The sequence below is a fragment of the Nomascus leucogenys genome, chromosome 2 (assembly GCF_006542625.1).
Source record: "Nomascus leucogenys isolate Asia chromosome 2, Asia_NLE_v1, whole genome shotgun sequence".
Classification (NCBI taxonomy): Eukaryota; Metazoa; Chordata; class Mammalia; order Primates; family Hylobatidae; genus Nomascus; species Nomascus leucogenys.
The window spans coordinates 85,446,409-85,472,640 of record NC_044382.1 but is presented as its reverse complement, the minus strand read 5'-3'; the positions used below and the strand labels follow the sequence as shown (position 1 = coordinate 85,472,640).

Sequence of the window (26,232 nt, the reverse complement as noted above, 5' to 3'; positions counted from 1 at the left end):
TTCATGATAGTCCCACATCTCAGTATTGCCCTTTTGCACCACCTTTCCCCTTGCCCTGATAAGGGGATATCTGCATGCACGTAGTATCCTATGATATAAATGTTTTTGTAGAAAGCGTGGGCCAGTATGAAGGGCTTGGGCTTGGGCTTTGGTGTCATAAAGATATGGGTATCTGCAGAGTATAATTAGCTTGGTAAACCTGCACAGGTTAACCTAAGCTTCAGTTTCCTCATCTATAGAGTGAGTGTAATAACAGCAATTTTACTGAGTTGCTGTGAAGATTAAAAATATATGTAAATCACCTAGAACATTTTCCAGGGAAGAAAACACACTCAGAGAGAGGTTAAGAAACATGCTCAAGGTCACGTGTTAATATAAGCAGTGAAGTAGTATAATTAAGTATTAATAGTTAAAAATCTCAATCCTGAGTTTCAGGTAGTACTGGCCTGCAAATCTGGGCTCCTAGATGATACATCATACTCATAAATAGGAATTTTAGCACTAGTTTTAGATTAGCTTCAGTCTCTTAATTTAGGCTTTCCTTCCAGCTAGGCTGACCTATACTTTTTTTTTTTTTGGCTCCTGTGCCTCCAGGAAAACTCTTATTTCAGTTGCTTTTTCTTCTTTCTCCAAACCATTCTTTTTGCCTAAAACCAATGTTAGCCACTTCTCTGACCTACAGATTTTGAGGTTTTTAGGAGGAATGCTGATTTTAAAAGAACTATAAAAAATGTTAAGGCTACTAGCAAGAGCTAGCATTGTTCTATAAGAACAAAGCCATTTCCCTTTACAATCTCTCTTTTCCTCACTAAACACACACTCATTGTTAAAAATAAAAAGGTGTGGGGAGGGAGGGAGAAGATAAACTTAACTATCACCCAAAGAAAAATCACTTAACTTCTTTCTTCTTCTGGATTATTATTTTTTGATAATAAAAGAAATCATACTACCTTAGGCACTATTTTCTCCTCTACTATATCGCAAAACTTTCCCCCTGCTTTAAATAGTCTCAAAACCATTATTTAGTGGCTATACAACATCCATATTAAACCAATTCTATCGTCCTCTGCATATTGTTTTGGACTTCAGGTCGTTTCCCACTTTTTCACTACTATAAATAAAGCTTCAACTGCTCTGTTCTTGTATCACTACGAATGTTCTGTCAATGACAAGGCTAACAGCTACATATTTAATAATCATCAATTTAACTGCTAAAAAATGCTGGATACATATTTGGTGTTTGCAAATATGTTGAAAAACTTCACAATGTTATCTATTAGTGATAAGTGGCTTTAAAAAAACCCCACAAAACTTCAAGCAGTCATAAAAATCTGATAACTTGCCATGATTGTGTTTCCAAAAGATACATATTATTTAAACTATGTACTGATTTGCAACTAAGCTTTTATTTTAAAAGACAAGACATTTCCTGTTTATGATTTTATGGGGATAGGGTGAAACAGCAGTTTAAGGCTATAAAAAGCATTCTCTGAAAATCCTTCTGGAATATATTACACTTTAAAAGTTCTCATGGATGTCAAACAATACAAATACATTGTTTTTTTAAAAGTACTGTTGTTTTTCTGGATAAAATAAAAGTAGAGTTAAATGTAGAACATTTAAACTGTAGTTTTATTCCTGAATATTTAGAAGAGATGATCATTTCTGTTTATAAAATGCAGTTTTTCTTATTTTCTCCTCCACAATTGCCCTGGTGTCTTTATGAGGTCTGGAGGACCAGCCTGGGGCATTCACATGCCCATGTAACTGGCAGCCTCCTGTGGCTGCTCATCTCCCAGTTGTCCAGAACACTCGCTTGGTTGCTGGCCGCTGGCGCTCCACCTATGAGCCACTGTAGCCTTCTCAGAGCTTCCAGAAGGTCAGTTTCCCTCTTCGACCTATCAGTTTTCTGAAAACTGATGTGGCACATAGGAAGGGAACAGGGACAGGGAGAGTGGTCTTATCCTAGGCATCCGTTCTTGGGTAAAAATGACACTTTTTATACTTTTTTTTTGAGCCCTGATGTTGGCAGGTTTCACACAGATGTGAAACCACACCGTGATTTATTTAGAAGTTATCAATGGGGGCAGTGTGTCTTTGTAGGGAGTCACATTTTGGAAATACGTAGGGGTGTTTTTTAATATCTTAATAATTGAAGGGCACTCCTGGTTTCTAGTGAGCAGGGATTGGGGATGAGAGGTGCTCTGTGATCTGGCAATTTGTGGGATGGTCTTGTGTAAATAATTGCTCTACACCTTGCATGACAGAACTTTTGAATGTCTTACTGGTCATTTACGTAGGTCAAGATTCTGTTTGTAATTACCTGAGCCTAGAATCTAACTGTTTTATGTAGATGCATAATACATTTTCCCCACACAAAAGCTAGGATTTTCTAGAATTGCAACTGCTGTGTAAACTGGGTGGAGTGGAGACTACACTTGGCTAATGTTGAACTTTACAAACAGTTGTTCTCCATTTTGGAAAATGAGGTCCTGCCTCATTTGCCACTGAAGCCCTCATAATCTGTATCTATTCTGTGAAGAGGTCCACACCCCTGGTAACTGTATCGTGTCTTCCAATGTCATCAGGCATATACATTTTCTCAATAAAATATGTGCTTTTATTATTAATTACTCTTTAAATTTCTCTTTTGTATTCATATAAAGGCTCTAGTCTTATTCTGAAGGTATATACATCAGTACGTTTTATCATATAGATTTCATTTCAGAATGATAAGCCTTACAAAATGTTATAAATGGGGGGGCTTAAAATTTTACAGACCGAAGAACCACTAATTTATAATAAAAACGATAAAAACTTATCCTAGATTCCAAATCAACTTAGCTAGACCAAAGTGTCATGAACGTATATAACCACAAACAACATAATGTTTCAGTCAACAGTGGACCTCATATAACACATTAGTCCTATAAGATTATAGTATAATATTTTTACTGTATTTTTTCTATGTTGAGCTATGTTTAGATACACAAATACTTACAATTGTGTTACAATTGCCTGCAGTATTCAGTACAGTCACAAGCTGTACAGGTGTGTAGCCTAGGAGCAGTAGGCTTTACCATATAGCCTAGATGTGTAGTAGACTCTACCTATGTTTAGGTAAGTGCTCTATGATGTTTGTATCAGGATGAAATCATCTAATGCTACATTTCTGAGAATGTATCCCTGTCATTAAGTGACTCTTGACTGTATGTAGGCGTCTTCCCTCTTCTGGGAGCTGACAGTCCCCAAAACCCCACTGACCTCTAGTGTGATCCTGTTCTTCACCAGCAGTCCAATCTTGATGTCCATCAGGTTCAGGTCTTTTTCCAGCTGTTGATTGGCCCTGATCTTGGTCACTACTTCTTCCCTTAATCGTGCAACCTCTAGTTCCTCCTGGAAATCCAAATCACTTTGGTCCAGCAGGTATACAAATTTGCGAATTACTGTTAATGGTGGGTTTTCAGAGCCAACTGCAGTGACAGGAACAGGTATACTTTAATTAGGAAAGCTTGAACAGGAAAGAAACAAGGTCTTAAATAATTACTAGAAAAATATACCAATCAAAGTACTTGGTCTAGGGTGAGAATCATTCTACCCACCCCCACACAATTTAAAATCTGGACAAGGAAACTGATCAATAAATAAAAGCACAAAACAGATATCTGGCCCCACTCTTTTCTAGTTATCAACTCCCCTTTTATCCCTTTTATCAGCTCTCTCTCACACTGTTCCCTGGACTCATGCACTAAGAAGATAGTCCTATCTGTGCCTCATTCCTCAGGAACCTGGGAAAGAAAGTTAACATAAGTTACCTCGACCCTGAGACCTTGTGCTTGAGCTAGATAAGTGACTTACATTCTTGCTGCAGGAAGCAGAAAGTGGTTTCTCCCAGCCCAAAGGATCTTTGGGAAGGAGCCGGAAGTAGGTGAAAGCTGAATTAGAAAAGGGCCAGGAAGGGAGGACTGTAAAAGCCAAACAGGAACCAACAGAATGATAAGTGAAACGAAGGTTCTACTTAGCTGAAATAAAAAGGTTTCAGAAATTGAAACTTGGCCCTTGTCCTTTGAGCACCGGCCAAGGGAGGGTGCTCAGAATCTAGGGGTCAGCCCCTGTTATTGAGAGGGACATTCTCACATAAATTCTAAAAGCGTTTTTCCCTTAGTACCTGGAAGTTTAGGCTTTAATTTCCTGGCACTCTGAGTCTTGGAAAAATATTTTTAACATGCTTAGGGAGATCAGATCCGGGTAAACTGTAAGAATAAATTGTCTGGTCCGTTGAGGATGAATGATTAGACCCAGTCATAGAAATATGACTCGCAAGAGCCAGTCCAGCCATGGCCATCTCAGTAGCCGCCCTCCTTTACACCTACGGCCCTTGACGGTCTTCCTTTCACTTCCACCTTAGTTCTGCGGTGTTTTGACACTAAAGGAGTAGGAAAACTAACACCAAAACAACTGCATAAACCACAAGCAACTGCATAAATGGCCTTTATTGGAGAATTTTCCTTGGATCATGGGACCCTTTATTTCCTGACCACTGAAGCACATCAATTTATATTCCTCCCATTTCCAGCAAAGATGCTGCCACTGACATGACCACTTCAGGGAAGGCCTTAGCAATGCACCACAGCTCATCCATGCAGCCAAGTTAGGGGAACACGAGCCCTCCCACTGCGGCCAGAGTTGACAGCTGCCTCTCCCACCCACTAAGGGTTGTGTCTCTTCATATGTACTAACAGTCCCATTGGAAACAACTAAATTAGTATTTTAGTTTTACTAATTGTTATGGCTCGAATTTAATATTTCCTCTATCAATACTAGGCTTTTTGCCATCTTCATCTGAGAATGACTTTGTGGTACAGGTATTTTAATTTCAGGAAATCAGACCACTTAATAGTCTGCTCCTACAAGTGACCACATCTCAGTTCCAGCAACTTTCAAGCTGGAATGCGTTCAGTGAAAACGGTGAGAACAGATGATAACAAACTTAGAAAAGTTATCTTTTTTAAAATTAGAAAATCCCAAGGCCTTAGTTTTCTAAAGACGCTGAACTAAGAAAGAAATGAAAATTTGTGTTTTGGTTACCATAAAAGCACCCAATTTCCTGAAGCCCAGAGAAGCTTAGATCTAACTCACTCACCGAGATGGTTTCTCTATTTACCTTTTATGCCCCAATATAAAGTTGCCTAGATTTTAAAATTGGAATTTGTAATAAAAAAGTAAACAAATAAAAAATACCACTGTAACTGCTTAAAAAAGACATGTTACCTTGAATAAAATGAAAATTAGCCTGTGTTCACATGGAAAATTTATTTTGAAGTCATCTTTCATATATAAAAGCAACAGCAAACATATTTAGTGTCAGGGCTCAGAAAAAAAAAATCCTCTTTAGCCTTCTTTAAAAAAAACCAAAAACGGCTGGGCGCGGTGGCTCACGCCTGTAATCCCAGCACTTTGGGAGGCCTAGGCGGGTGGATCACGAGGTCAGGAGACCGAGGCCATCCTGGCTAACACAGTGAAACCCCGTCTCTACTAAAAATACAAAAAATTAGCCGGGTGCGGTGGTGGGCGCCTTTAGTCCCAGCTACTCAGGAGGCTGAGGCAGGAGACAGTGCCACGGCAGTCCTGCATGGGCGAAAGAGCAAGACTCTATCTCAAGAAAACAACAACAACAACAAAAACCCCAAAAACAACAACAACATATCTACCAGCTGAGAGGTAAGCTGGAATCTAGTGGAATGAGACATTATTCAGTAGATTCTACAGGCTGGAGGCAGAATGAGGACTTCAAGCATCCCTAGATTTTCCTTAAGTACCAGGGAAGATCTTTCTTGAGCCATATACTTCATCCCTTAATTCAGACAAACTTTAGACACTAAAAGGTGCTGGCTAAACTTACTAGGCACTGTAAGTACTAATAAATTTATCATCAAGCTCTCCTTGACTGTGCATGTTCCTGTGATAATTAGAATGTTAAAAATTTAGTATATAAAGAATCAACTTATGATCTGTAAAAAAACAAAATAACAAACATAGGCAAAGTTGGGACTGTAAGGAGATAGCACAAAATGTGATTGTTATTTTTGGGTGAATTTTATTTTGCTATTTTCAAACTTTCTACAAAGTTTTATTAAAAAATTTAATCTGTAATCCCAGCACTTTGGGAGGCCAAGGCAGGTGAATCATGAGGTCAGGGGTTCAAGACCAGCCTGGCACACATGGTGAAACCCCATCTCTACTGAAAATACAAAATATTACTGGGTGTGGTGGCTGGTGCCTGTAATCCCAGCTACTTGGGAGGCTGAGGCAGGAGAATCGCTTGAACTGGGGAGGTGGAGGTTGCAGTGAGCCAAGATTGCACCACTGCACTCCAGCCTGCACGACAGTGTGAGACTCTGTCTCAAAACAAAAACAAACACAAATTAAAAATTATTCTGTGAAAAGTTCAGAATGAAATCGCAGGAAGATGTTTGTAGTTGTCATTTCTGGGAGATGAGACTATGTCTAACAAATTAAACAATTTAAATATAAGATTATTTTCTGGCTAACTCTTTTGCATTAGATTTTTGACTCTAGCTTAGATTGAAAAAAAATCAGCATTCATGCCAACTCCATTCTCTTTGAAGAAGAAATTATACCATGTGGCTGATCCCTTCCATTTAATAGGAAGGCCAATTTCCTGTCACCATGTGTTCCTCTTTGTACTGGTTTAGAACCTGGGGCCTGAGATGATCAAAATCTGCTGGAAGCAATGGGTATCCTCTGTTCTTAGAGCAGCCTCTGAAATGACCAATATGGACCAATACGTCCTTACCTGGTTTATAAAAAATCCTTGCTTTGTTTCAGAAAGCTCTCACTTACCCAATGTTTTGTAGTCATCTCTAGCTTTGTTCGCTCTCAACAGTGACTGTATTTTCACAATTTCATTATTCTGCAAAAGATTGAGACAAGTCTTGATCTCCCAGAGTCCCACCTATTCCATTATTTTTAAATTTAGAACATTTAAGAACTATCAGTATTTAAGAACTGACACTACTTAGAACTGACAGTATTTCAATGTGGTGTATTCAACGTTTATTTTTCCATTTTCTTTTAAGAAGAGGTCAGATAAGTTAGCTAAAAGTACAAACAAGACTGTAGGGGAACTGCTTAGACAAAGAGATCTAAAAAGGGAAAATAATTTTAGCATAGAACTTAGATGATTCAATCTATGTTCCCATATCTCTTCTTTAAAGATTCAGGAAGAAATCCCTCCCGGGGGCTTCTATTTAAAGTAAGCAGTTGAAAAAACTACATATGCAATGCTGGAAAATATTTCTCTTTGGTGTTACTAGCCCACAGTTTTCCCCTCGCCCATTTTCTATCGAGTCCTGACTGGTGAAGTCTAACTCTCAACATGATTTCTGAATGAAAACAGTATTATCATATGAAGTTCTAAGATCCCTTCTTTCTTAAGTGTTCATGTCCACCATTCAATAAAAATCATTCAATGCTAACATTCAATAAAGCATTCATTTGGGTCATTATCAACCTGGATAAAATCCCACAGACATTTTTCTTACATGATCTCTGAAATACTGTAGTCTTGAAAGATAGCTCTTTCTTGCAGTTGCCATTCGGAACCAGGACTGAATCTAAAAAGTTTTAAAAAATAGAAAAGTACAACAAAAAATAAAGAGAAAAGTCAAAGTAATCACCAAACAACCCGTAATACGGTTTTGTGTAGTTTTTCTAAAAACAATGATACTTGATAAAGAAAAAAAGGAGCCCACTAAATAATCAATCTCTAAAGCCTACTCTTCATCTTTCACTGATGTTTCTTAAGGGGTTCAAAACACTTTACATGTTACTCTTAATTTCATCACCTTAATAAGAGAGAGGTGGAGAAAATAATTTAACTTTGTACTATTTTACCTTAATCTCAGTAAATAAAAGCCAGAAGGGTGAAGCGTTTGGCTGAGAGTTGCAATGAGTCAAGAAATCAAGTAAACTAAGTCTAGGGTTTCTTCTATCATCCCTTTAAATGCATCTAATATCCTTTAAATGTTTACAGCAAAACATCGAAGAGGTCTCATGAGGGAGCAATTGCTACTAACGGTTTTTGACAGAATAGACATATGTTCCACAGGACGCTATTTCATCAAGGAGCTACTGCACAGTGGATCTGGGTCACGTTATTCTCTGCCTTCACAGTTTAAAATGTTTTTTTAATTTGTTTTTATTATTATTTTTAAAAATACAAATGAAGTCCCCCTATGTTACCCAGGCTGGTCTTGAACTCCTGGCCTCAAGCGATCCTCCCATCTTGGCCTCCCAAAGTGCTGGGATTACAGGTGTGAGCCACTAAGCCTGGCCTAAAAGATCTTTAAACTAATCTGATTCTACTTTCCAGCTCCATTGCTTCCACTCTCATCTGGATTTCCAAGCTGGAGACTTGTAGATCTCCAAGTTGTAGATTTCCAAGTTGATTTTTGTCCAGTCCTCTGGCTTTCAGATCCATGAGAGTGGACACCACAGTACCCTTTCTTTCTCACCCAGAGCTATTCACCTGGGTGAAAGGCTGGGTTCGACTATTTCAACTCCCAAATACAGGCCCTAAATTAGCTCTACTGCCTCTTATCATTGGTTTTGTTCTGTTATGTCTGAGCATTCTAAATATGCCTAAGCAAATGTGGAAAGAGAAACATGAAATAAAGCTGGGTTCTACCTAGAGTCTAAATAATCAACTTGAACTTGCTAGACAAAGAACATTTATTGGTTACAGAACACTTTCACTTGTGATTCTCATAACCATTCATAAAGGACTTGAGGTTTTATAGTGGTTTAACTAACCTGCTTGAAAAATGATTAGGTAAATGAGCAGCGGAGCTGGGATTCAAATCCAGTACCGCCTTCTGACTTCAAGGCTCACACGTACCCTCCCTTTCTATAACTGTCTTTCAGATTAAATATGAAATGAGGGGAAATGTTTAAGCCAAGCACTTGGCATGATAGGAAAGGGTATTTACCTTCACAATGGAATCAGTATTATCAATGAACATTTGCCGCCTGTGCATATACTCCTTCTGTTGTTTATATCCTTTCCAAAAAGCCTAAGGAAAAGAGTGGGTTATAGAATTATTTACCAGTTTATCTAGGAAGTGCAAGAGCAGAGCACATCTCAGGTCGCATAGAGCTGGGGCACTGTCAGGCACCCTCCCTTCAGATCTCATCTGGACACCCTCTCTGGGGGTAGCCAGTTAACCACGGCAGAGCACATCAGCTCACAGCTGAGACTCGTTCTAAGCTTAGGACAGCAGAGTAAGGGTGATAAATTACATGGAGAAGCACAGTTCCTGCTGGAAAGCTTTTTACCAAGGCCCTGGGTGGCAAAAAAGGAATAATAAAGTGGAATTTCTCCAAAACCCATAAACAGTATTAACTAGGTGCTAGTGGTATTTGATAACAACAAAAAATGCTTGAAAATAATGCCTAATATTAAGTATCTTTACCACAACACGTGGCCCACTGTGGCCCCGACTAGAAAGGAGGATGCTCTACCAACTTGTGGCCCTGAATCCCTTGGATCCCTGAAAACACTGGTGTTGCAATTGACCATCATTTCCTATATTCCCACATAAAGTTAAACAATGCTTCATCAACATAGCTTTACCTGATTATCACCATTAAGAAGAATTTTTACAAGAAACACTTAAACTGGACACAAACTAGTACCTTTAGAAGAATTAAATTCATAACTGTTATCGGTTTATTCCAATTCATTTATGAGCATCTTTTTATTGAAACATCTTTGTAACTCACCCCAATTCTGATACTGTTTTTCAAATTAGAAAGGAAGTAAAAGTTCCTTGTTAAAAAGGGCAAATATAAAAAATCAAATTATTTTTATAAAATTCTTTTCATGTCTGTATATATTTACCTCATTCTTTTTTTTTTTTTTTTCTTGAGATGGAGTCTCGCTCTGTCGCCCAGGCTGGAGTGCAGTGGCGGAATCTCGGCTCACTGCAAGCTCCACCTCCCGGGTTCACGCCATTCTCCTGCCTCAGCCTCTCCGAGTAGCTGGGACTACATGCTTTTTTTTTTTTTTTTTGTATTTTTAGTAGGGATGGGGTTTCACCGTGGTCTCGATCTCCTGACCTCGTGATCCGCCCGCCTCGGCCTCCCAAAGTGCTGGGATTACAAGCGTGAGCCACCACGCCCGGCCACCTCATTCTTTTTAAAAAGGGTACATGAAATTTTGTTATTTCAAAAATAATATTTTTGTAATGAGTCAAAACAATATAGTCAGGATGGAATCAAAATGATGAACTGGGCACTTGCTCCAGACTTCCCCTCTGTCCAAGTCCCTAGAAGGCATAAATATGCTTTTAAAAAAAACCTTTTAATTTGGAAAGAATCATCGACTCACAGGAAGGACAAAAAATTATACAATGAGTTCCATGTACCCCTTTACACAGCTTCCCCCAATGGTAACATCATACAAATATACTTTTATTTTATTAGTATTTTTTGAGACAGGGTCTCATTTTGTCACCCAGGCTACAGTGCAGTGGCTCAATCATGGCTCATTGCAGCCTCCACCTCCTGGGCTCAACTAATCCTCCTGCCTCAGACTCCTGAATAGCTGGGACTACAGATATGTACCATCATGCCTGGCTAATTTTTCTATTTTTCATAGAGAAAGAGTTTCACTATGTTGCCCAGGCTGGTCTTGAATTCCTGGACTCAAGCAATCTGCCCACTTTGGCCTCCCAAAGTGTTGGGATTACATGTGTTAGCCATGCCTGGCCCAAACATACTTTTAAAGCAATCCATAATAGTGATAGAAAATAAGAAGGCATAGAGATAAAAATTATGAGGGTTCCTAGAAAACAGAAAGCAGCTAGAACTGAACTGAAAGAGGAAAAGGCAGAACAAATTTCCACAAAAATGTCGAAACATTTTTGGTATGGCTTTCAGCTTGAGGCAGTCAGAGTAATTTTGGGAAATTTCTTGCCTTATCCATATGTCAATCAGTGGGCAAAGAAAGCATAGATGGTGAAGTGTGAACTCGAGGAAACTACAAAAGGGTATAGTTTTGGGGAGGGAATTTAGCAGTATCAAATTTAAAATTATTTAGCCTTTCACCTAATATTTGTAGTTTTCAATATATCTAGCCCAGGAAAATAAAAGCACCTGTGTAGAAAAGCCCCATATATAAGTATTTTTGTCACAGCATTGTTTGTAATACCAAAATTGTGCATCCAGTAAAATGTTCATAAATAGAGGGAACAGCTAGAGACACTGCAATTGCAGTCCCACTGAGGGATGTTACACATCAGTTAAGAGTAAAGTAAGGTCGGGGGAGCGGGAGGGATAGCATTAGGAGAAATACCTAATGTAAATGATGAGTTAATGGGTGCAGCAAACCAACATGGCACATGTATACATATGTAACAAACCTGCACATTGTGCACATGTACCCTAGAACTTAAAGTATATATATAAAAAAAGAGTAAAGCAAGGTCATATATACTGACTATGGCAATGCTCTGTATCTTGGAGAATAGGAAGACCTCCAAGATATATTGCTAATATGAAAAGGAAATTTTAGCTTACCACACATATTATGATACCACATGTTAACAAAAAACCCACAGAATAATTATACGTATTTCTATGCAAACAATCTGTACCTCATTACCTAGAGAAAGGGTATATGTACCTGTGTACCTATCTCTACTTCCACCTGGCTACTTTATAAAGGGATTTATTATTTAACATTTTATTATGTATCCTCTGGAATATGCGCATGTGTAAACACACATACCCCATCACTGTATACACAAATACAAATACAAACTTATATAAAGATGTGAACTGGACATGGTGGCTCATAACTTGATATGTTTTGGATTTGCATCCCCACCCAAATCTCATGTCGAATTGAAATCTCCAATGCTTTAGAGACCTTCACAGCAGCCCCTGCCATCACAGGCTGGGAAGCCTAGGAAGGCAGAATGGTTTTGTGGGCCCAGGGCCTTGCTGCACTGCACAGCCTTGGGACACTAATCCCTACATCCCAGGGGCTCCAGATCTAACCATGGCTAAAAGGGGCTCAGGTACAGCTCAGGCTGCTGCTTCAGAAGGTGCAAGCTATAAACTTTAGTGCCTTCCATGTCATGTTAAGCCTGTGGGTGCATAGAATGCAAGAGTCGAGGCTTGGGAGCCTCTGCCTAGATTTCAAAGAATGTCTGGAAAAGCCTGGGTGTCCAGGCAGAAGCCTGCTGCAGGAGCAGAACCGTCATGAAGAATCTCTGCTAGGGCAGTGTGGAGGAGAAGTGTGGGGTTGGAGCTCCTACACAGAGTCCCCACTGGGGTATTGCCTAGTGGAGCTGTGAGCAGACGGCCACTGTCCTCCAGACCCCAGAATGGTAGATCCATAGACAGCTTGCACCCTGTGCCTGGAAAAGCCACAGACACTGAACGCCAGCCCTTGAGAGAAGCCACGGAGAATGAAGCCTGCATATATTCAGAGCCACATTAGCACTTCAACTGTCAACTTTAAAAACTCAAGAGTAGAAAAATGTATTTATTCATATTTTTATTCTTCTAGATATCCTTTCTTCCTTTCTGATGTTCTGAAATTTCTTCTTTCTTCATTCCCTTTTTGTTTAGAGAGCTATCTGCAGTCATTCTTTGAGGGAAGTTTGCTGGTAACAAGTGCTCTTAGTTTCTCCTTCATTCCTAAAGGATATTTTTGCTGGATATAAAATTCTATGTTGACAGTTATTTTCTCTCCAGGTTCTACAAGTGTCTGGGTGTCTTGTTACAGGAGTGTGGAAGCCTAGACTCCTCATTCAGCCTTTGCTTCCCCTGAAAAATGTTGTACTTCCTTCTGGCCTCCTTAGGTTATGAAAAATCCTCTGTCATTAGAACTGTCTCCCTCTTACAGGTAAGTTGTTTCTATCTCACTGCTTTTCAAAATATTTTCTTTGTCTTTTGTTTTCAGAAGTTTGACTATGATATGTCTTTGTGTGAATTTCTTTCACTTTATCCTGTTTGAGGTTTCCTCAGCTTCTTGAATCTGTGTTTTTGGAACATTTCCACTTTTATTTCAAGTACTTTGTCAGTACTGCCTCTTTCTCCTCTCCTCTGGGAATCTGATGACACAAATGTCAAATCTTCTGTTATAATCCCACTGATCCCTGAGGCTCTGTTCTTTACTTTTTTCAGTCTGCTTTTTCTTTGTTGTTCAGATCTGGGAATTTCTACTGTTACAGTCTCTAGTTCACTGATTCATTCCTCTGTCCTTCCATTCTGCTGCAAAGACTATTCATTGGGTTTCCATGTCTGTTACTGTATTTTTCAGTTCTAAAAGTTACTGTGTGGTTTATAAACCTTTTGATTCTTTGCTGAGGCTTTAGTTTTTTACCTGAGATGTTCTTTCTTTTGCTTCAAGTGTTAGTAATTGCTAATTGCTTATTGTAACATTTTTATGATAGCTGCTTTAAAAATCCTTGTCAGATAATTCTAACATCTGTCATTTCTGTGTGGGCACCTAGGAATTGTTATTTTCAACTTAAGTTGTGATTTTCTTGGTTCTTGACATAAGTGATTCTTGTGATTGCAATATCCAAACAGTCAAGTGATTGAACCTTACATAATGTAGGTGGTATGGGGTCCTGGATTTTATTTAATCTTACTGTTTTAGGTGGCTTTTCCTGATATCGTTTTGGCAAGGAAAAAGTGGGGGCACTGCCTCATTACTAGGAGGTGGGAAGAGAAGGCTAGGTTCTCCATTTGGTTTCTGTCTATATAAATAAACATAACTCTCTTAAAGGTGAAGAGAAAAAAAGGAGGCTAGTGAATCTTGGGACCCAAGGAACCTTAACACCAAGGTGGGGAAGGCCTCCTCGTTATTGCTGGGAGGGGGTCCAGCTACCTACTGGACCTCTCTTGGTATCACTCTGGCTGGGAGAGTATGAGTGCCTTCTTATTACTCCCCATGTGGCTTCCATTGGCCAACTGAGGGGAAAGACCTTATTACAACTGAATGGTGTGAAGGTCCTGCCTCTCTACCATGGCTCCTCTCACACCACTCTAGCAGGGAGAGGGAGGGCTGCCACATTACTGCTCAGTGGGCACAAGATCCAGATTCTACAAGTCTGGGTGCCCTGTTACAGTCCAGGAGGGTGGTAGTCCAGGCTCCCCATTCAGGCTTTGCTGCCCTAGATGGAGGCATTACAGTTTTTTTTCGTGTGTGTGTGTGTGTGTGTGTGTGTGTGTGTGTGTATGTGTGTGTGTGGTGTTTGGCTAGAGTAGAGTAGTTACTGTCTGAAATTATTTCTGTCTTGCTAGCCTGTTTCTTTCTTGGTCCTTTGGCTACAGAGAGCAGGCTTTCTTTGGAGCCTGTATCAGTCTGTTTTCATGCTGATGATACAGACATACCTGAGACTGGGAAGAAAAACAGGTTTAATGGACTCACAGTTCCACGTGGCTGGGGAGGCCTCACAATCATGGTGGAAGGCAAAAGGCACTTCTTACATGGTGGCAGCAAGAGGGAATGAGAAAGAAGCAAAAGTGGAAACCCCTTATAAAACCATCAGGTCTCATGAGACATATTCACTACCACAAGAACTGTACGGGGGAAACTGCCCCCATGATTCAAATTATCTCCCACTGGGTCCCTCCCACAACATGCGGGAATTATGGAAGTTCAATTCAAGATGAGATTCAGGTGGGGACGCAGAGCCAAACCATATCAGAGCCTGTACCCACTGGCATTTCTGGGTTGCCAGCCTCTTCAGCTCCAGGTCAGAAAAATACAAACAAAAAGAAAACTCAAAGAACTCACCACTATGTCATTCCTTGGGTCCCAAGGTTCACTAGTTAGTCTGACTGTTTTCTCTTCACTTTTAAGAGTGTTATGTTTGTTTATATATAATATTGGGGGCTTTTAGTTGTATTTATGGAAGAACAGGGAAAAGAACATGCATTCCGTTTCCCCAGAAGCAGAAGGCAAGCCCAAAGAATTTTTAAGTCCTTAAAGTTCACTATATTACTAAGGCTATATGAATCTATTCCTTGACAAAATTCAAGATTTAAAAAAAAATCAGAAGTGTCAACGGCAGTTATGACTCAAGAGGATCAACTAAAAATTTATTAGAACTAAGAGTTCATCCTGGTGACTGGTTATAAAATGAATATAAAATTGGTAACTTTTCTACATGTCAAGAAGAAACAACACAATAGAATAAAGATGTTATTCACAACAGCAGAAAAATATACATAGGAGTAAACTTAAATATAAAGGAATAAAATTATAATGGTACAGTTTGGAACAGATTAATAAATGGAAAAAGATTAATGTCTGAACTGTAAAGTTTATTATTATAAAGATGCCAATTGCCTCAAAAAAACCTTAAACTTCAATGCAATCATTTAAAAACACAGGAATGAGTCTAGAATTCTATCAAATGCTTTTGCAGTAACTATTGAAAAGAGCACATGGGTTTTTCTCCCTTAAGCTCTTATGGTGATAAAGAATTATACAGGAAGATGAATTATTATCTGGAGTTTTGAAACTGGAGTGATCTTAACAGTGCTTCTCAAACTTTAATGTGAATATAAAATCATCCAAGGATCTTGTCAGAATGCAGGTTAGGATTCAGTAGGCCTTGGGGAAGGCTCGAGATTTTGTACTTTTACCAATCTTCCAGGCAAAGAGAGCATTGGGTATGTGTTCACACATTAAATGATAAAAATGTAAATAACCAAAATAAAACATTTTAATTATCCATTTAGAAAATGCTACCCCATGGGATTTGTCACAGTGTGACAATTCTGAGACGGGCAAAATTCTCTGATGTCACCAACAGTTGTTCACAAAAGTGGCCCAACAGCACAACAGAAACTAGGGGAAGTGGACCCTAATCGTGGGTCACTGGGATTCCATGGCAGTCCAACCAGTAAAACACGTGTTGTGATGGATCTTAACAGTTCCTATATTTTGGTGGTTAACACTGGTTTAAAGCAGAGAAGTGCAATTGTTTGAATGTGTATTATAAATCCCATTCCTTCCTTGGTCCATACTGAAAGGCTAAACAAGATAATTGGAATTAGCTCAAGTTCCTATTCTGCTCTTCTGGAATTACCTAAACACCAAAAACACTGTTAATTTCAATTATCTGAAATTCGCAAACATTCTGAATAAGTGATCTGTCATACTAACAGATTATTTAATATTGAACCATTCCTGCATTGGCAAAATGACCCCATTCGTCCATTCTGTGTGTTTTTTTTTTAATGTACTAAGGATTAACTATTTACCTTGAGAGCTCATTATTATGTTTCATCTCATTACTATTTATGTAAATTTTTCTGATATTCTTCTGTATTTATGAGTTTTGTTATGTTTCCAAACAAAGGCAGCTTGGCTGGGAATATAATTTTTTTGCTCCTGGATGTGAACAGACACTTCTCAAAAGAAGACATTTATGCAGCCAACAAACATATGAAAAAAAGCTCATCATCACTGGTCATTAGAGAAACACAAATAAAAATCACAATGAGACACCATCTCACGTCAGTTGGAATGGCGGCAACCATTAAAACGTTAGGAAACAACAGATGCTAGAGAGGATGTGGAGAAACAGGAATGCTTTTACACTGTTGGTGGGAATGTAAATTAGTTCGATCATTGTGGAAGACAGTGTGGCAATTCCTCAAAGATCTAGAACCAGAAATACCATTTGACTCAGCAATCCCATTACTGGGTATATACCCAAAGGATATAAATCATTCTACTATAAAGACACATGCACAAGTATGTTTACTGCAGCACTGTTCACAATAGCAAAGGATTGGAACCAACTCAAATGCCCATTAATGATAGACTGTATAAAGAAAATGTGGCACACATACACCATGGAATACTATGCAGCCATAAAAAAGGATGAGTTCACATCCTTTGCAGGGACATGGATGAAGCTGGAAACCATCATTCTCAGCAAACTAACACAGGAACAGAAAACCAAACACCGCTTGTTCTCACTGATAAGTGGGAGTTGAACAATGAGAACATATGGACAGAGGGAGGGAAACATCACACACTGGGGCCTGTCAGGGGGTGGGGAACTAGGGGAGGGATAGCATTAGGAGAAATACCTAATGTAGATGGTGGGTTGATGGGTGCACCAAACCACCATGGCATGTGTATACCTATGTAACAAACCTGCATGTTCTGCACATGTATCCCAGAACTTAAAGTATAATAATAAAAGAATTTTTTTGCTCCATAGAAGCAGAATACTACATGCCTCATATTTCATTTGCCAAAATTCTGTTTTTCTTTTTTTAGTCTGTAAGTTTTAGTTCCATTGAGATGAGCTTTTCCTATTATGTACTAAGAACAGAACTCTTGTGCATAGCCATGATATTGTAAGCTCTTCTCTAATTAGAGGCTGTTTATTATAAGCAAATATGGGTATACAGTTGATATAAAGAAACTTGGAAAATTACAGACAGATGGGATTTACAGGCCAGGTGTGGTGGCTTATGCCTATAATCCCAGCACTTTGGAAAGCTGAGGCGGGCAGATCACTCGAGGCCAGGAGTTCAAGACCAGCCTGGCCAACATGGTAAAACTCTGCCTCTATAAAAAATGCAAAAATGAGCTGGGTGTGGTGGCGCATGCCAGTAATCCCAGCTACTTGGGAGGCTGAGGCACGAGAATCACTTGAACCCAGGAGGTGGAGGTTGCAGCGAGCTGGGATGGTGCCACTGCACTCCAGCCTGGGCGACAGAGCAAGACTGTGTCTCAAAAAAAAAAAGGATTTACAAAAATGGCAGTCTCGTTCTCCTGCCTGGTATGGGAACTTGTGGGAAAATTTATAATAGCCATCTTATTTGTTTTGTTTTCTAGTACCATAAATATATTTTCTGTGCAGAGTATCTGTATAAAAGAAGTCTGTCAAAACGCTTAGACCTCAGAGGTCATTGCTCTATTTTATAGACTTTAACTATTCCTCTCCGGGAAATCTGGCTTGATACACTGGCTGCTATGCTTGATAACTGGACACTCAGTATAGAGATATTCAAATTACCAATGCCAACTTCTGATGCACAAAATACTTGTGTGATCTCGGTTAGCCAAGAAAGCCCTAAACATTTACCTCTTCTCCCTCTCCTCAAAGGTAAAAAAAATCCAGCAATCTATAAGAGTAGTCAGTTACATTAAAACAACTGAGGACCAACTTTCCCAGGCCATCCCCTTCCTCTTGGCCCACAGACTCTGCCGCTGCTCCTGGCGAAGTGAAGTTCCTTCAGGGTAGCTTGTTTTTCTTCACCGGGATGCTTGTGGCACTCCCTGAGCTGAAGTTCAGTAATTCATTAATTCTCAGGGCTAAGTTTTGGTGTTTGCCACTATTATGTCCTTTCCTAAAAAGTAGTATACGAGCTTTCTTCAGTTCATGAAAAAAACTTCCTCCTGTAGTTACCTATTCTATCCCATTTCATTTTTTTCCGATGTCTTCCTGTGCCACATCAACAATATCAATATTGGATCCCCACTATCTGCCCTCTGAGTCATTATCTCTATCACCTCGCCATTTCTAAAGTTTATCAAGCGCTTGAGAAGCACATACTAGGAAACATCTGTTATGTGAATTATTCCAGTCAGTCTTCACCATCCTGCAATAAAATGGGCATTATATTTTTCAGATGAGAAAGTGTGTTTTTAATCATCTATTCTTTTTCTCATCTTTTGTGGATTTTTCTGAAGTTTTTTGTGTCTGCTCCAATTACGTTCAGTGTCTATTTTGCATTCTGCAGTTATAAATTCATTTACATTCTATGACATCATTATTTCTCTTCCTCTCCTTAGTTGTCAGCTGTCTTTTCATTATTCTATTGTCTTATTTCATTAAGTCCATGTCTTATCAAATTCCTTGACAGTATAAAGCAGTTTCAGTATAAAATTTTCTCCTGTCTTCTGGAAGAGTAACTCTAGATGTCTACTCCATTTATATTTTACAAGTTACATTCCTTTTTCTGTTTTTGATATGAAATCTTTTTTGTTTATGAGCAGATTTTTTTTTCTGTCTCACTCAGGCAATTTTATCGGGGACTTCTAACTGCTCAAAAATAATATGGCTATGTAGATTCTCCTTGACTTCCTCTATATTGACCTGGGCACCTCCCAATTAACTCCATAAGCACTTGGGACGGAGATGCACCACTACTCATTTCCTTGGCAGACCACTGATGGCAGGGAGGGTGGTGTAGCTGGAGTATAGCTGGCCTTGGCCTAGGAGCTTTGCCTTTGTATCTCTCTCCAAATTGTGTCAAGACTACTGTGTCTGGGGGGCAATCCAGCCAGCTAGGAAGCTCACAGTGTTTTACGTAGGGGAACTTCTCAGATACCAGAACATTTTCCTACTTGAAGGTGAACCAGCCACTTTGGTGAGAAATGAGATTAGCATGACACCTTTTGGTTCATGGTCTCTCGGTTTTACGGGTCAGCAGGTTCCTATTGACTGCACTATTCACTTCTGGTCCACATCTGTGAAGGAGGCTTACCTTTAGGCTTCATGCCCTCTGTTTTGGAAAATTGTCAGAAGACTGAAAAAAAGGCGTGGTGAGGTGACTTCATGGTTTGATGGCTGCTTCGTCAATTCTTTTGCCTCTGCAGAGGTGGAGGAAAAAGGCTCCAAATGATCGTTCCTGTCCTTACCCCATTTCTCTCATCCTTCAGCCCTGGTTTCTAACACAGAGGGATTCTGTACTGGTGGGCTCTGTGGTATATCTTCCAACTGCAACACTGCTGTGAGCCCTGAGACTGGAGAGTGTGGGGTCCAAATTTTATATTGGCTGACATGTGTAATTTGTGCAAAATTAGAGTCTCACCAGTGTAGATGACTAGTTTTAGGCTTTTGTTCACTTCCTGTGTGTTTTGCCTAGTATTCGTTTAAAGGAATAAATTGGAAACTCATTGGCCCACCTAGAAAAATCCTTTGAGTGTCAGATTTATAGTAGAAATTTATTTTATAAAATTAATTATTTCTGCTTTGCTAATAATATCTTAAGCTCCAAGCAAATTTAAACATGTAAGCACCTATCATGTGCAAGATACAAGAAGACAAATGTTTGTAAAATTCATTTTCTGCCTTGGACAATACAGTTAGGTGGGAAAAGCAGATGAGTTCACCAGTGAGCACACAAAAAAGAAGCTCTTCAACAGAAAAACGTTCAATTTAGGAAACTTCAAAGTAAAAACCCATCAGCATCAGACTTTACCAGTTGTTAACAATACCCCTTTGAACTCACAATAAAAAGAACAAACTCACAGCCTTTCACAAACCAGTGTGGGGACTGGTAGGGGGCGCTACAGGAATACAGAAGAGAAACATCTAAACCTGGCAAATTCTGCCAATCAGAAAGTTTGGACAAATCATGCAAGCTTAAGAACAATTTATAGCAAAACAGTTGGGAATGAAGGTTTCTCCTGCAGGCCTAAATGAAGAGTGACAGATTACAGAAGGTAGAAGACATTCTTAGAGATGCTAAATCTGTTTATTTCATTAGTTCTCCTGTTCTTTCAGGCTAGAACAGCACAGAAACTAAGATGCCACTCAACATCTACTAACCACAAAAAAGCCAAATTGTAAAGTACCCAAGTCCAGTATGATTTCAACTCTGATCCAAGGTATATCCCTTTGGGTCCAACTAGGTTGGCAGTAGGTGGATCTGTGCAAATCTGCGGTGCTCCTAAATAATCTCTAGAAGACCATAGGTTAAGTCATTCATCATCAAAATGCTTCGCATTTTAAAGCCTTAGTGAAGTAGACTAGGGGCACTGATTATGTAAAAACATGCAGTCGGATTTGTTTATAGGAATGCTGGTAGTTGACTGTTCTATTATCAAATAAAACATTTTCAGGTGATATGACAGTTTGTTGTAAACAGTGGTAGGTGATCCACATACCTGTATTTTGACCACATTCTCTTCTTGTTCATGCAAAAATGATTTTCTAGCTTCAAACTCTTCCCTAAGGATGGGTCCTGAGCTTGTGGCTTGAAAGCGAAGAAGCAACTCTTCTGAAGCAGACCATATATTCTCACGAATGTAACCTACTGTGACTTCCTCAATAATGTCCTGGCAAGAGATATTTCTTATGGTTACACTTCACACATCAGCTGAAAGGCACACATAGAATAGCTTCTGATATTTCATCTTTTAGAAAATAATATGGATGTCTCCTTTTGGCTTGGTTTAAAAACAAATTTAAGCAGAGCTGAGGGATGAAACTGGCTTAGCTTCTTTCTAGCAATATGATTTTGGAATCTCTGAGCTTGGCGCTGAGGTGGCAAGAGAATGCAGCTCAATGACCTCAGGATTTGGAGGCAGAGATGTATGGATGATGCTGGCAAGGACCAGGCATGAGGCCTGAGCTCCACAGAATGTAAAGGGACAAGGATGCTTGCAGTAAAAACATGCATCACCTCCCACTTCCCTCGGGCTGCCAAGGAAAAGACTGCAATGGCCATAAGATCCTCAGACTTCTTTCCCATTTCTTCCCCAGGACAGAGTAGGCAGACCCCTATAACGAGTTGCGGCCAAACTCAGAATGATGCTCTGGGGCAAAAGAAAAAGGGGTGGGAGGGGCAAGATAAGTGCTATTAAGTATAGATGGCAGAAATCTAGAAGAATGAGAAAAAAGGAAGAAGGGGGTTATAAGAAAGTTTCATGTGGGGTATGAACAGGGTTTACTTTAATGCCCGATGAGAGATGCAAAGAAAGACTGGACTGTCACTTCTACAGCTGATGACTCTTATCTAGTACAACTGGAATTAATGGTTGGTTAATTTAAAGAGCTAAAAGTGAAATCATACCAAAGATGCATACATATCTTTAAGAGAAGACATATATGTATGCATTCATTGAATAAAACTGGTAACTTCAGGTTGTTTAGAATAAATACAATTTTTTATAACAGTGTTAGACCTTCCACTGGTTAATAATCTTAACAGACTGATGCTTTATATAACAAAAAGTTATAACTGGGGTATATCTTGGGATGCCACATGAGCAATTTTTGATTCTAAATTTTAAATCTTCGATGCTGCTTCTTCATAGTTTGATACATCTTTTCAACCATGGCATATAATTTTTTAGTATGTCTATAATTTCATTTTTTCTTCAAAATTAGCACTAATAATCCATTGCTACAATGTCATTTTCCTAAAACTTGTACGACCTCTGAACATCTGAAATGAGTCAATAAACTCTGTTCTTCACTATCTTCTTGTCATTAAGCATTTTTGGTAGCATTGGTCAGACTCAGATCATGTTTTTTTCCTCTAAGTTTTAGTAAATACTGCATTGGTGATTCTGTCTGCAATACTGCTACACTGCGATATCTTTGATGTTGACTTTTAACGATTCTATAAGATATGTGTTCTTGTTTTTTTCCAAAATAGAACTTAATTATCATCAGTATTTTCTCTTTAAACATATTACGATGCGTGGATCCATTATCAGCAGGTTTCACATCCTTTGGGTCCAACTTTTGTTTTTGTTTTTAAATCCAAAGCAATGTTGGTGAATATTCCTTCAAGAGTATTCTCCCTGGGAAGCATCACTCACTTTTTAAAGTACCTATGTATTTCTTAAGCTACCAACTTACGTTATTAATTCCAGAGCAATGGGCACATGATATAACCACTCAAAGATACCGGTGATTGTGTCAAAAACAATGCAAAAAGTGGAAAAGATACTAGACTAGAAGTTGGAAGCACTGGACATAAATCTGTTTATTGACAAAATCTACACAAATTGCAGAATTAGTACAAGCTGCTTCACCTACTCTGTGCCCCAATTTCCTCACTTACAAAAATAGAAGATGAGAATATTTGCTCTATCTCTACTTAGAGGATAATTCAGGGATCAAAGTGATGTGAAAGTACATTGGAAAGTGAAACTCTATACAAATGAGGGGTACTTGGCTATGTTTATGGTTTCAGGAGACCTCATTCGCAGTTCTACACATTCTTTGGGTATTTGTAGGGACACCAATCGGAAAGGGAACTTTTGGCCATAACTTGTTTCAGACATCTTGCTACAAGGGTTGATTCCAATTTCACATTCCTCCGACTTTACCCTCTCCTGTTTCTTCATGGCTGCCCACCAACCTCAGACAAAGCAAAGAAGAACCTCACAAACAAGGCCATTCGGCAAGATCTACCTCACTACCTGTTTATAGCTAAGTCTTTTGTTTCAGGAAATCCTCACCAAGCATTTAGTTCCCTATTCCCATGTTGCAAGAAAATATTCAGATCTAACAAAGCCATGATTATACAAATAATCTATTGTCAAAGTGCTCCTCTCATTCCTCTATGTAGGGAGGGGCAACTAAAAAATGAATGAAATTCAGTGACCTAGAACTGAAACTGAAAATAGCTCTTTTGGCTGTACTTTTTCTCCTAGCTTTGCTCTTGTTATCTTTCTTTGTAAATACTTCAGCCCTGGGCTCCTGTATATATATAAAAATTGCTGAATATTTGGGAGGGAATTAGGCCTACAATGGACAAGGCACATGGGGGAATCAGGAGGACCCCTGAAACTCCAGTCAGTCTTGTTTATAATGAGAAAAAGCATCTGAACCTGAGATTCTAATGCAGACTTTTCTGGGCTTTTTCTCCCCCCTGGGACAGAGTGTAGCTCTTGTGCCCAGGCTGGAGTGCAATGGTGCGATCTTGGCTCACTGCAACCTCCACCTCCTGGGTTCAAGCAATTCTCCTGACGCAGCCTCCCAAGTAGCTGGGATAACAGGTGCCCGCCACCACGCCCAGCTAATTTTTGTATTTTTAGTAAAGATGGGGTTTCACCTAATGCAGACTTTTCTAAATGAGTTTCTTCTTTTATTTAAAATAGCAAATGTCCCCCCAAAAAGAGAAACAAAAACTAACAAACGTCCTAATAGTCAGTAATGACGCTATGTTCACTAATGCACTATTTCTTTACTCCTAACAAGAAGCTCAAACAGGTACTATTTATAAAATTTGGTTAAAAAGAGATGAGAGGAGGGATAAATTGCTTTCAATAAGTAAAATCTGGTAGAAGAAAGCTTTCAAATATGGGTCACGGATTAGTTAAAAGGGGCCTTTAGTAGTTAAATAGAAATTCCAATTCAATGTATCTTGGTTAGTACAATACATGGACACATGGCTAATTTTTATGTCAGTTAATCGAAAGCCAAGTATAAGATACACTCAATTATGATGTTTGCACTTACATTTGGACATGGGTACATCCAGAGCTCTAGAAATGTTAAGCAATGAAAACATGCTAAGATGACCATCTCAGAAGAAGCAAACATTTAATGTTTACCCATCCTGCTCTTTGCCCAACTCTGTTCTTTGCTTCTGAAGCTGTCCTGGAGATGGCTGGGGCCATATGTGGCAGAGATGCCCTCTCCAGCACTTTGTTGAAAAAAATGACATTTTGGTTTGAAAGGTACAATGTTAAGTTGCAGGCTGAGATGGGGGGAAAGAAATACCTTTTAAATATTGACAACCCAGGAATTATCATTAATTGAGCTTAATTAAGTCAAGGAAAATCTTAAGATTGATTTCTTAGGATAATCTACCATCCCAAATAAATAGTGAAATATTTCTTCCCCCTGCTCTATTTGGTTTTGTTAAGCCAATATGGAAAAAATTCTGTACATTAGTAACAATGCAGCCACATTCAACTGCAGTTCATGAAGACTTTATTACATATCTAGACTTCAGATAAATCAATTAGTTCCTCTCATCACTTCCATGATTCAGAAATAGAAAACCAATCAAATTTAACTTTATACAGTACAATTATCCATCAAACACCAAACTCCTACCTCGATTTCTTTTCCTGTGAGCCATGATTCTTTATACAAGCATGATTCAGGTGTGACCCAGGAACTCTCTTTTGAATCAATGTTGTAATAGTAGTCATATTTTTCGTGCAGGTTGAGTTTGAGCCATGAACCTTCACTAGACACTAAAGAAAAAAGTTTGTTAAATTCTACAGTGACACAGTGAACCCTTAAACATTAGTGTCGTTTCTTTAATATGTAAAATGATTGAATATGTTTTCACCAAACCTTCAGACAGTCAAAGGCATCAGAAATGACTCACTAACACGGAATGAATTCGATGTATTTAATGGCAGATGCCTGCTAACCCAAAGAAAAGGAAGAGACACAAATGTCTCAGGCTAGCTCTGGAACCTAAATCTTTCATGAGGATGATAAAAACATGTTTGGCCAAAAACAGCCAAAGAGAAGGAAAAGCAAACTATAATTATAAGTCCCAGGTAGATGCAAACAACAACACATGTAGACAAAGGAGACCAATTGGCAAGATCCTCTTTGCATACAAAGTTTACCTGCAATTTCTCCAATAAGGAGATACCCACAAGGACTGTGGCACTTATTTAAGGAGGGCCAATGTTCAGCATTAAACCAAAGCAGAACCTTTGGAGACAACGTCACTCAAAGTACAAAATGGCATATGCACAACACGAAGGTCAACTAAAGTAGGGAAAAAGAAAATTCCTGGTTCCCCTGACTCATTTTGTGCTATACCACCACACAAAATGAGAAAAAATTTTTTTTGAAACTTAATTTTGGGGGAGGGTTGTTAGAAAAACCTATGGTAGTCACGACTTAGATTGGTCAAGAATATCTCCTCCTCATGAATCCATGGGCTAAACTGCATATTTAGAAATCTGTTTATTTTGTTGAATGGTTACAATTCTGGTCCCAGACCTGAGAGCTAAAAGCAACAGCAAAACATAAGAAGTTCTAACTTAGACTAAGCTAAGTCAACTGTACCAAGTGAGCATTAGACTCATTACCTTTCCAGGTAAATCAAAGTTTAAGTGAATTTTTTCACAGAATATTGAAATGCATTGAAATAACTAAGCAGGGGTAACTTTAAGGCTCTTTAATATGTGTTGATGCTTCATTTGGCTTTAAATGCCCCTCACCTGTTCTTTCTGTTTGTCAATGCCCAGGAAGAGAGATGTATCTCTTTTCAATGGGCAGTCAGACAGCTGGTTCATCTGTTTAGAAACATTGATCTACTAGAAAATACACTATACAGTCAAGTTAGGATGTTTACAAGTAATTATTATTCTTTCTTCCTTCCCTTCCCTCCCCCGACCCTCCCCTACCCTTCCTCCTTCCTTTCTTTCTTGCTTTCGAG

At 39.0% G+C, this 26,232-nt stretch overlaps 1 protein-coding gene across 2 annotated transcripts in view; it reads right to left on the bottom strand.

Annotated features, from left to right (window-relative positions):
- IQGAP2 (IQ motif containing GTPase activating protein 2) overlaps positions 1–26,232 on the bottom strand; it is a 307,861-nt gene that overhangs the window by 44,735 nt on the left and 236,894 nt on the right. For both annotated transcript variants that reach the window (XM_003261487.4, XM_012505474.2), the window contains 6 exons: positions 24,882–25,024; positions 20,969–21,139; positions 9,012–9,095; positions 7,566–7,637; positions 6,865–6,934; positions 3,265–3,473 (listed from right to left, as the gene is read on the bottom strand). In XM_003261487.4, the coding sequence (XP_003261535.2) occupies positions 3,265–3,473; positions 6,865–6,934; positions 7,566–7,637; positions 9,012–9,095; positions 20,969–21,139; positions 24,882–25,024 (749 nt within the window). The remainder of the gene's footprint in view (positions 1–3,264; positions 3,474–6,864; positions 6,935–7,565; positions 7,638–9,011; positions 9,096–20,968; positions 21,140–24,881; positions 25,025–26,232) is intronic.